Raw genomic sequence first — 12,186 nt, forward strand, 5'->3', positions numbered from 1 at the left:
TATTTAACAACTCCTCATCTGTCCAGATTGAATTCGATGATATTTTTCCATCGAATGCAAAGCTGCAGCCCTTCCCACTTCTTCAGGGTCTATTGCAGGACCACCTAAGGTCCTTTCCCTCTCATGTTCTTATTGCTACTGATGCCTCGCAGGATCGCGAAAAGGCAGGTGTGGGAATCTTTTCGCCTTCACTGGATTGGTCTTTTTCTCTCCGTCTTCCTGACTTCACTCCAATTTTTCTGGCTGAATTATTAGCAGTAATCTTAGCCTTACGAAAATTAGAATCTACAGTTTCCCAGGTCGTGGTTATGACAGACTCTCTGTCCATTTGCTCTTCCTTATCCTCACCCACTGACTCTCGGCCGTTACGCCTCTTTAAGTTCCTGATTCCGCTCCATCTAAATTCGGTAAGGTTGCTTTAGGTACCCGGTCACATGGGCTTTCACTTAAATGAGGTTGCATATTCCTTAGCAAGAGCCTCTCTCAGCGGCCCAATTGTTGCTGTCCTGCCATCGTGTGCATATACAGCTGCGGTGAGGTTTCGCAGCTACACAATATTTCAGGACTTTGCTGCCTCGGCTCTTACATCATCTCCCGAATATCAGCATCTTCTGCATCCTTGGAGTAGCAAAGACTGGCGCTCACGCAGACTAGAGGTGTCTTTCACGCGCTTGCTTTACCGGGTTCCCCTTCTAAATTTCTACCTTCACAGATCTGGCCTGGCAGCTTCCCCACTGTGCCCTTTTTGTGCCGAACCTGAGACAATAGATCACTTACTGCTGTTCTGCCGCCGCTTTTCTCATTTGAGGAAGCGTCTTTTGCAAATTCCATTTCATCAACTGGGCTTGCCTGTGTCTTCCGCGGTTGTTCTTTCCATTGGCGCTTCTTTGCTTGGACGAAGCGACAGGAGTGTGCGCTCTGCTATGCAAAATTTTCTTCAAGAAACGCAGCGACTCCCATTCTAATTTCTTTTTCCCGCTCTCAGCCAGTAAGACATTGCAACATTACAGGCATTGTGTACTATTATGCACATTAAGCAATTGTCCAGTCTTTGATCTCCAAGTTAACTGGACCCCTTTCCTTCCCTCTTCCAATCTCTCAGACTACATACTATTACCACTCCTTTTCCCGTCAAAACTTTCCTGTTTCCAGCAATTTACCGCCTTTGTCTTGGTCACTCCCTCGTAGTGGGTATGTGCCAGCAACGTCTGAGGCCTTCCTTCCTTCCTTCCTAACGCCAAGGCTCTAAAAGGGTGAGGGAGAGCGAGGTACGGGGCGGAAGAACAGAGAAGCGGAGGCTCAGGTGGGTCAGCGACGCTTCGACGGGAAGTGAGCGACACCGGCTATTGCTCCTGTGAGCTCGCGTTCTACTGCTCCGCATCGTGAAGGTCCTGCCGTTCCTGAGCCCGTTCCGGGCAGTTAACTGAGGACGCCACCATCTGCTACGGCCGGGGGTGTCTCCAGCGCTGTTGCCACCCATCCGGGTGGTACCCCCAACGCCAACAACACCGGCATCACCTCCACGGGCGCTTGGAATGGAAGCTTAAACGACGCCGCCAGCGACGCCAACAGCAGCACGTCGAACGTCGTCTCGACGCCGGCTACTGGACCCATACAACGCCGCAGCCGCACCGAACCAACCGTGAGCACGAACGCCGGCAACTAACAGTAGAACGCTAGTAGTAGACGAGGGTAGCAGTGTTCCCAGGTCGTGTGTATTTATAGACTTTGTGTTTTGTGTTAGTTTTGTTAGTTTTGTGTTCTTGTGTGTGTGTCACGTAGGGTGTATTAAATGTGTGTCTGTGTGGGTACACCTGTCGCCTAGTGCATTCTTTCGGTCCAAGTGTTCTCCGGAGAGATCTGTGATAAAGATAAGTGGCGAGCCTGTGCCACGATTCATTTGATTTTTTCGTTTTGCTTTGTCTCGGATCTTTCCGATCTCTCGACGGCAGAAAGTACGGATTTGGCAATAACGTTAGAACTGGCGCTCAAGCTAGGGTTAAGCAAGGAAGAGGCGATACGTTTCTATGAGGAGGAGGCAAATAGGCATAGAGAGGAAAGGGCGCATGTACGCACAGACGCTCGCGAGGCAGAAGAGCGAGAAGAGAAAAGAGCTCGCGAGGCAAAGGAGCGAGAAGCTAGGAGAGATCGCGAGGCAGAAGAACAGGACAAAAGGATAGAGCGGGAGAAGTAGTTCATTTTGTGGAAACAGGCGCATGTCGCGGCAGGATATGACGATATCACGGCAATGATGAGCGTTCCTCAACGCGTACAGCATCTCCTATACCGGCTAGAGTTTGTCCAAGGAAGCTGATGGCTCCTTCTCCTTTTGATGCCAAGATAGGTGAATTGGACGCATATCTGCAACGATTCGAGCGGATAGCTTTGAGGCAAGGCTAGGATCGAAGTGAATGGGCCACGGCATTGTGCATGTGTTTAGTCGGAGAGGCGCTGAATGTCTTTAGAAGGATGTCTCCTGCTGCTTCCATGGACTACGAGAAAGTCAAAAAGGCACTCCTCCAAAGATTCAGGCTTACGGCAGAGGGTTTTCGTGAGAGATTTCGCACCGCGAAACCTGAGGATTCTGAAACTGCGAAGCAGTTTTCCTGCAGGCTGACCAATTATTTCGATACGTGGCTTGACATGTCAAACACAGAAAAGTTTTGAAGGGGTGCGTGACAGGCTGGTCACAGAGCAGTTTTTAGCATGTTGCAGCTCAAAGCTAGCGCTGTTCCTGAAAGTTGTGTTCATTGGAAGAAATCGCCGACACTGCAGACCAATCCCTCGAGGCTAAATAGCTAAGAAATTTGAGTAAGGTAGAGGAGGAAACCCAAAAGATCCTAGAGACAGATGCGACAATACCAAGAGCATGTGGCGGTGCATCTAAGGCGCCAGTAAGGTGTTTTCTCTGCGGCAAGGTGGGACACCGTGCAGCTGACTGTCGGACTAGTAGCGCTGCCCCCCAAAAAAAAAACAGGTTGTGTGTCAAGGTTGTAAGAGGAGGGGTCATACATTGGATGAGTGCCGATACAGAACGCAGAACCGAGCCGCATGCGTTGTCGACTCTCGTGCAGAACTTGTCACGCCAGCCGAAGGTCCACAGCTCAAAGGAGAGCAAACGCCGCTGGGAAATGGAACGGTGAATGAAACACCAAATCGAAAGCAGCAATGCCGGTGGTGGTTGGGCAAATAGGGGTCCGTCCTATATTGGTGCTTAGAGACAGCGGACCCAACACAGTTTTGGTTCGGAGAAGCCTGGTGAAGGACGGGGATGTTACAGAAGCGTTGGCCATCACCCTTGTAAATAGCACAGTAAGGTACCTTCCTGAAGCCACGTTTCTAGTGTCCACGCCATATTATACTGGGCAGGTAGTGGCAAAATGCGTAGACCAACCCATCTACTATCTCATCTTGGGAAACATTACGGGCGCAAAAAGTGTCGGAGACCCCGATCCCGAGTGGAGGATGCTTGACGTTGAATAACATTCAAAGGAGGAAAGGCCCGCGACAGCTCAGACGGGTGGGCTAAGTTTCTCGTCGGCAGTGGAGACAAGAGCTCAAGCGGCAGCCCGAGCATCGCAGCCTCCGCTCTCTACTCCTGTTACGCTGTGCCTGAGCGTAACACCGGGCGACATTGTAATTAGGCAAAAGGAGGCCCGAGCTTGAAGGCCTGCTTCGAAAGAGTCGGGGAAAAAGTGAAAATAAAGAAGAGTCGTACGTCATTCGAAACGGTCTTCTGCACAGGGAATTCATATTTAGCTCAGGAAAGCGGGTCCAACTGCTTATATTACCGAGAGATATGCGAAAGACAGTGCTATATATACGCTTAGGACATCACGCCAATATGGCAGAACAGCAGGGTGTTCAAAAAACGGTGTCTAGGATCACCGACGAGTTGCCAGGTGTCCAGAGTGACCTTAAACGCTTTGTTCGCTCATGTGACGTGTGCCAGCGCACAGTTCCGAAGCGAATAGTTGGTCCCGTCCCTCTAGGCAAGATGGCAGCCACCGACCTACCGTTTCAACGAGTGACTATTGACATTGTGGGGGTGCGATAAGGTAGTAATAAACCCCAATTTTTAATGAAGACAGAAGATAGCGTTGGAGCTGTGTTCATGAGTAGAGCCAACTGAACACCTCTAGGTATCTCTGGGATTTATCTTGTTGTTGTTGCTGTGCTGATGTATCTCTGGGATTTATCTTGTTGACGTTGTTGTTGTTATGTGATTATACAAGCTGCGCCTGTTGTGTTATCTTCTTGTCCTTGTCTTTTTGTGCGCAGTACCCCCCTCCTTGTATTTACCATTCAGATACCTTACGGCATTTTGGCGCTAGCTGGCGTTTTTTTCGATGTAGTTTTAAACGCCATTTTGTATCAACCAGTGTCGTTTCTTTGTTCCCTTAGAGCACGGCCTGCATGGTCGGCGTACGCTAGGTAGAGCGCGAGATCACCGGGGGTGGTCGACGGTTTGCACTCTAAGCCGCGGTTGAGCACGGAGAACGTATTTACTCCTATAGCAATAGAACAACCTTTGCCATAATCGACCACACTGTCCACAGACCATACGTTGCAAGCACATGTCGCTGTCTATCCTGCATTCGTTTTTTTTTTGTTTTTTGCCTTTGTTGCACTGCAGAGCCAATATTGCTTACCTTTCTACCGGCACGAAAGAAAGCGTAAACGTTGCAGTTCCGGTTGACATTTTGGGACGGTTGGTCAACGAATGCATACCCCGTATCCCTAATTCTAACTACCATTGCTTGCACGAGTTCTTAATTTTGGTGGAGACAAGACTTGCGCTGGAGCACGGTCAGTAACCAAGTGGACACCATCCTTCAACAAATAAGAAAAGTGAGACCCTAAACTACCCTGCTATTCACGGGACTGGGTAGCACTTCCCGTACAAATTCAGTGATAATTTTTTATAGTCACTGCGATTGCAACAGAATACCCATGAAATATCTGAGGATATCGTTGATTCACACTATTCGTTTTAAAGAGCGCTATGGGAATTCTTAAAATTCACTGCTCGAAAGAACAATGGTTTGAAAGTCGCTGAAAAGAAATATACTTGATAATGGGGTCACATGAATGTAGATGTTATTGCTGACAGAATCTCAATGGCAGCTCTTTTTTCCGAACTTCCGAATTGCAGAGCCATGCGGTACTCTGTCCTAAAAACTCGTGCCTATCAAAGTGCGGGAATTCAAATAAGAGACCATGCGCTGCAAGTGCTGCTAACGTGAGAAAATGGAAAACTTTTTCATTTCTTCTTTTTTCATGCAGGTGCTTCCAACATGAACCATCGCATAATGAGACTGCACGATGTGAACGAGTACTCTTCGCGAAAACGAGCGCTCGTTTTCTCCCTCTCGATTTGTGCTCTGCGTCCGACATTGGCATGCGCCGTGTTTCATGAAAGGCTACCAACAAGCCCTACGTTCACCGCTGCACGTGCTCGCCAGTTTGTCCCATGTTCAACAATGATGTTTTGTATATAGTTTTCTCGAGGCAACTTCACAACAGTCGACAGGAAGGCTCACCTTCTGGAACATCTTCGGAGTAAACTTGTATTTGCCAGCAACCGGAAGGAAGCACTTGTCCACCATGTTGGCAGCCAGCTGCGCTCCTTTTGCCTTCTGCACTATCCCTGAGCAAAAGAAAATGTATTCATTCATAATCAGAAGCATTCTGACCATTTGGTCAAATTGGGACCATCCGTGCCTTAAGGAAATTTTTAATAGAAAGAAAAGCTTAAAAAGTGTGTGGCAAGTATATACAAGGCAAAGTCTAGGGTGCGTGCGTGTCGGACTTGTGCAATTCACAACCATGTGCACAGCCTCTCTGGTTTCTAACAATGTCGCGCGACCGACCACCCCGCAGCATGTCACAGCCTCACAATGGCGATAAGCACGGGAAACGAACGAGTTCGAGCACGGTTTTCTCCAGTGCAAGTCTCGTCTGAAACACTGTTCCCATCCAGATGACATCCCCCCAGGCATGAAATCTGTGTGAAAAGAAAACGAATTTGTGTAGAACATATGAGTGCAGTCGTGTACCCGTCACAGAAAATAAATTACCGATTACAAGCACAATCACTTCATCTGAAATGCAACTGATTTCAGTAGCCCATTACAGCCCCCGAAAGGTAACTGAAGAATTACACCAATGCAGTCCTTCCGACCTTTCTTTATCATGCCGCACCTGCTCTCCATAGAGGGACCATAATCAGCTCGAGCGCCGTTATTTATCTGTCATTGGTCGGCATACAGCAATAAATCAGCACTCTCAGCAACTTAGCATAGCTCTGACATACGCACAAGGACACAGATATGTTTCTGTTAAGGGCTTGTCCTGCCTCCCGCGGCTTTCGCTCTTCCAAAGTTTACAGCTCTAAGAGATATGAAGTTAATCACTTCCAGTTTCGTCTACTCAGCTTCAAGTCCTCGGACCCAGTTTGTATTTAGGACGAACAAAACGTACAGCTAAGCGAGGCGCTTTGTTTCTGTACCCAGTGCAGTGCTGTCTATTTGAGAATAAGAGCCCATCACATTTCAAAACATTGTTAGGTTTACTCGAGCCAAACGATTGCTATAACCTTCAAATCACAGCATGGTACAAAACAAGCTGAGGCTAGTGTTTTTAGAAAAAACGCCACACTTAGAAACTCTCCAAAGCGCTCGAAACAGGCTCTCCAGATATGTCTAGGAATTCGTAAATATGGCTTTCAGCGACAACTGTTCCAATCGCTGTATTTTGCCATCAAAATGCGGACATTCCTTTGGGCACACTCAAAGCACATTCTGTATGACTCACTTGGACCCCTTCACCATCTTGGAAGCCTTCTCAATACTGGGTCAAGCGCAATGATAGCAAAGACAGTTATGCTCATCGCCCCTTCCTGTCATTACAGCTAAGAACAGCCTGAAAACTGTTCTCCATCCTCCACCTTGTGCAGCCTGCAACAACCTCGCGTTCTCCTTTCTGTATCTGATATGAGAAGAAACCTTTTTTGAAGTCCGGGTTAAAACAGGACACTCTACGATTTTCTTACTATATTCATGCCCACGGACAAAGACTACCCTTCTATACAGTCGGAATAATGAATGCCAACTGTTATTCGGGCTCTCTGGTCGTCTCCGCAGAATCAACTGCTGTCGGGCAAAAACACGTTACCGGACTTCGACGAATGTAGTCCCGCTGCCCTTCGTGCCGCCATCAAGTACACTGACCAAAAGAACATAGCAATGGTTTGTGTCACTCAGAGGCGACCCTGTAAGACCTACAAGCTGCTCTTCGCCGCGCGTTTCATTTAACAACAGAGTATAAAAAAAACTAGTTGTATACGGCAGGATTTAAGACACTGGTAGCCGTCAGAAACGGAGCAGTAGTTCAGTGGTTTTGGAGCTCGTATTCTGCCAGGCAACCACAGTTCTCGTCTTCCTCTGTCTCTAGTTGTTCGGCTCAAGTTCATTATAACGTGGTCCCCGCAGGAAAAGGGGAGCCACCTTAGCGACTCAAGGCGACAAAATGATAGCGTGGTCATAATATGGCTTCAAGCGGCCAACATGAACGATCTCTCGGCGGCGAATGTCGCTGGAGTGGGCAAAAGGTTCAACGAGGTAGTTGACAGGAGTAGTCGGTTGGACCTAAAGATAAAAATCGTAATGGCAACCAGATTGCTGGACACGCCCGCTCGCCTCGAAGGTTTCCAGAACCATACGTGAGCACCGGGAAGGAAGGATGCTGTTGGAGGGATACTGTTGTCGCTGCGGGCATTCTTCTGGCACTGCTCTTCTGAAGTCGGGAAGCGGGCCTGCTGCGACACTCATCAGCGTGCCTGGCAGCTTCTGAAACCATGTGTACACCAAGATGTCAGGGTGGCAAGGGCAGGACGGTGTCGAGCGGAATCTGAAGCTCGCAACCATACAGGAGAAAGATGAAGAGAATCCGATTGTTGCTTTGACACCGGTGTTGTTGGCATATGTAATAAATGATAGGATCCGGTCCCTGTTGAAATGATTAGAGGCTACGTACATTGACAGCATATCACCCAGTGTGCGACTGAACCGCTCGGTGAGCATGTTTATTTAAGGGTGGTAAGCACTGGTGGTCCGGTGGAATGTGTGACATACATTTAGGAGCGCTTCAACAACTTCCTATAAGAAAGATTTGCCTCAATCACTGAGAAGTTTACGAGGGGCGCTGTGCCTTAAAATGATGCGGCTAAGAAAGAAGGACGCGATATCGGTACGCGCGGCGGCTGAAAGGGCTGCAGTTCCCGCGCAGCGAGTGAGGTGATCGACCGCTGCGATTATCCAACAATTCCGCGCTGGTTTGTAGGGCACAGGCCCATACATATCGATGCCGACACGACCAAACAGTCGGTCTAGGCAAGGGAGAGACTTGTGGAGCAGGCAGATGTGGAGGAGGAGGCTTGAGACGCTGGCAGTCGGCACACGAGCGCTCGTACCTGCTGGCTAAGGTATACATGCCACGCCAGAAGACGTGTCGCAGTTCGTCATATGTACTGAACGCAACCGCGTGGCCACACAGGGGGTCGTTATAGTAGGAAGCGCAGGTAGCACTACGGTGGTGACGAGGTACGACAAGCAGCCACTTACGGCCGTCTGGCATATAGTTGCGCAGGTAGATCGGACCGTCACGAAGAGCGAAGTTCTGCGCCTGACGGCTAAGGGTGCGAGCAGCCGACGAGGGCGATGAGTTGGTGAGGAGATCGATGAGTGATGCCAGTCATGGGTCTTTGGGTTGTTCTGCAGGCATGTCTTCGACGGACAGGGAAAACAAGACAGAGCTGGAGGCAGGCGGCAGCAGGACGTCAGGTGGTACCGGCGGGCGGGATAAAGCGTCTGCAGCACAGTGCTTGCACCCAGTCCGGTAGATGACGCGGATATTATATTCCTGCAATGGAAGCGACCAGCGCGCGAGACGGCTGGCGGGGTCTTTCAGTGAAAATAACCAGCAAAGAGCCTGGTGGGTCGTAACAAGATCGAATGGGCGCCCCAACAAGTACGGCCGAAATTTCTGAAGTGCCCAGACGACAGCCAAATATTCATCTTCGGTGACAGAATAATTGGCCTCGGCCTTGGTTGCAGTAGAATGCATCTTTAAACCGACAAAAAAGAAAAGGTACGAGGAAGAAACCAACAAGACTTCGACTGGTTTATTACAACGGTGCGTCACATTTATACAATCATTGCAATCACACTGTAACCTGACAAACAATCATCACGTGACTCTGGTGCGCAAGCGTGTACGGGACATCATGCTATCCAGATAAGAAAACTCGTCATCAGACAAGTTTACCGACACGGCTTGTCACAGCGCAACGGAACGAGGACGACAAGACGAAACATGAAACACCGGAACAGCGCCCTTCCTGTGTTTCATAATTCTTCTTCTCGTCCTCGTTTCGTTGCGCTGTGTCAACCTCTGTCGCAGAAAGTATGAACCAACTAGCCCACACCAGAATACTCTTAAATTTACCGAGGTTTTGCTGACACACCAGCCTGATTCGATCTTAATACAGTAGGCTTCGTACACCTCTCTACAAAATAGAGAAGTAGTGAAGTGTGCACACTTTGTAGAGAAGTGTAGAGACACTTCTTACACTTCGTACACTTAAGTAGAGAAGTGTACGAATTCAGATGGAGGCGAAATTCAAAGAGGCCCATGTACTGCGCGATATAAATGCACGTTTATTAACACGAGGTGGTTGAAATTTCCCGAGACCTTCATTGCGGCGTGCCTTATAACCTGAGTTGGTTTGGAACGTTAAATCCCTATAATTCATTTGAGCCGCAACTCTCTGCCACGATACCTACCGTTGCTTTATGCAACCTTTCTGTATCGCTTAGATCATGATGTTGAGTTAAAAAACCCACTGCCCGTTTTCAACCGCTGCGGCTACAGCCTGGCTGCTTTAGTTGCAGTTGGAGCGAGACTGTATAACACACGCTGATACAATCAATCATGGAGGAGAACAAGAGAAAGCAAGTCGCTTGTACAAACAACGCATCATATAGAGCGCTCTGGGCATCCCTGCAGTTGAAAAACCGCAAGCGCCGCTGTTACTAAGAACTTAGGCACCCCGTTCTCGTGTCAAAATCTCGTCTGTTACGGACGAGACGCCGATGTCACGTAATGCAGGATTTTTACGCTCCTTCGCGCACCTTCAGCCCGGATAGCTGACGCCGGATTGTGTGTGTGTGTGTGTGTGTGTGTGTGTGTGTGTGTGTGTGTGTGTGTGTGTGTGTGTGTGTGTGTGTGTGTGTGTGTGTGTGTGTGTGTGTGTGTGTGTGTGTGTGTGTGTGTGTGTGTGTGTGTGTGTGTGTGTGTGTGTGTGTGCGTGTGCGTGTGCGTGTGCGTGTGCGTGTGTGTGTGTGTGTGTGTGTGTGTGTGTGTGTGTGTGTGTGTGTGTGTGTGTGTGTGTGTGTCATGGATGGATGCATGACACACGATGCATGAATCATGGATGCATGACTGCTAAGTATTCGACTGAGTCAAATGCTTTCTCGTAATCTATGAATTCGCCTACCATTTCTATGAAGCACTATAAAATCAAGCTATTGTAGGCTGTATTTTCCTAGATTTTAGAAAGGCGCCTAATGTCAACCCCCACGAGTTGTTATTAGGAAAATTGTCGTGATATTACAACAGATATTCTTGGTGAAGACGAGGTGAACGAAATATCTCGGAGGTGCGCGTGCTCTGGGCTTAATTTTTATTTTTAGACCCCCCGTGCTGCTATGTCTGTCTAACTCATGGATCACGCTCTGCAAATGATTTCCAATGTGACTTAGAAAGAAAATGTCGTCAGGGAATTGCAAATTACTAATGTATGCTGCCGAATCACTGGCAACTTGTCATGGCGCACCAAGGGTTCGCTGCGGGGTAGTGACTAAGTACCCGGCGGTGTTGCGCCAGCTTGCTCAATTTCTCCTTTTTTTCTGTGCCTGTTTGCTGCTGTTCTAGGGTGATTGGGCGCGGGACGAGAGCTTAATGTCTACTTCTTCTCCCGGCCAGTGGTTTTCCCCTTGGTCGGCATCTCTTCCTCAAGGACAGCTCCCAATTGATCTCTTTTCCCGCGGTAGAGTTTACAGCATTCCGGTCGCTTTAGTGCCTTCCGATGGAGGCGCGATCCGACTGAACAACCCGGAGGCAGTACAGGCGGCTCTTCAGTCAACATCGAAGGACTTCATGCGCATTACCGTTGTCCCGCAGTTCGGCAGGGGTGGTATTTTGTGCAGATCACCGTATAAGGACTGTATTGAATACCTGCTGAAGTGTACGTCCTTCGCCGAGCCACTCGATGAGCGCATTCATTCCGCCTCATCCAAGGGCTTAGTCCGAGGGGTCGACTCTCGATTGAGCCCTGTGGAAACGCTTGAGAACCTCTCGGCTGCGGGAGTGATTGCTGTCGATCGATGCAGCAGGATGGTCGACGGAGTAAAAATTCCTACGGAGCACGTCATTGCCACATTTGCAGGAATATTCTGCCCGTCAGAGATTAAGGTGTGGCTATTGGTATTTCCTGTCCTTACCTTTAACTTTCGGCCCCTTCAGTGTCAAAACTTCTGGCGATTTGGCCACAGCGGCAAAGCCTGCAAATCGGCCTTACGCTGCTGTGCTTGTGGGGAAGGTACTGGCAGGGAGAAATGTCCCGAACAGCAAGAGAAATGTTTGTGTAGTGTTGGTCACCCTGCTGGTTCGCCTGACTATCCTGCACGAGCACAAGAAGTTCAGGTGCTCTACCTTATAGACAAGTGCAGATGCACGCGAAAAGAAGCTTTTGCCGCAGTCAACGAGAGAGCCTCAGGATACTCTAATGTGGCCGCTAAATGCCCACCCATAATGGATGCCAGTTGGTCCCATCCCAGGCTATTACAGCGGCAGTTGAGAAAGATGTGGCAAATGCAATGGATCGCATTATGGAAACCGTATCCACGTGCATTTCGCAGGTAATAGCTATCCAAGAGCTGCTCGTCTTTCTGTGGTAATCAATTCCTCTCCACAGGGCCAAAAATAATGTGAGCAACAAAATACTTCTCAGGCCTCTCCTCCGAACAGTGTTATGGACGCATCCTGTATGTACTGTGTGGATAAGGAGTCTGATTTCCGCGCCCAGAAATGATGTGGGTCTCCTTTGAATATTGCTGGTCCATC

General features: G+C 48.9%; 1 protein-coding gene across 1 annotated transcript in view; it reads right to left on the reverse strand.

Moving 5' to 3' along the window:
- LOC144123019 (uncharacterized) overlaps positions 1 to 12,186 on the reverse strand; it is an 89,000-nt gene that overhangs the window by 48,201 nt on the left and 28,613 nt on the right. Inside the window, exon 2 of the mRNA XM_077655945.1 lies at positions 5,544 to 5,650. Within this exon, the coding sequence (XP_077512071.1) occupies positions 5,544 to 5,650 (107 nt within the window). The remainder of the gene's footprint in view (positions 1 to 5,543; positions 5,651 to 12,186) is intronic.

The sequence above is a fragment of the Amblyomma americanum genome, chromosome 3 (genome assembly GCF_052857255.1).
Source record: "Amblyomma americanum isolate KBUSLIRL-KWMA chromosome 3, ASM5285725v1, whole genome shotgun sequence".
Classification (NCBI taxonomy): domain Eukaryota; kingdom Metazoa; phylum Arthropoda; class Arachnida; order Ixodida; family Ixodidae; genus Amblyomma; species Amblyomma americanum.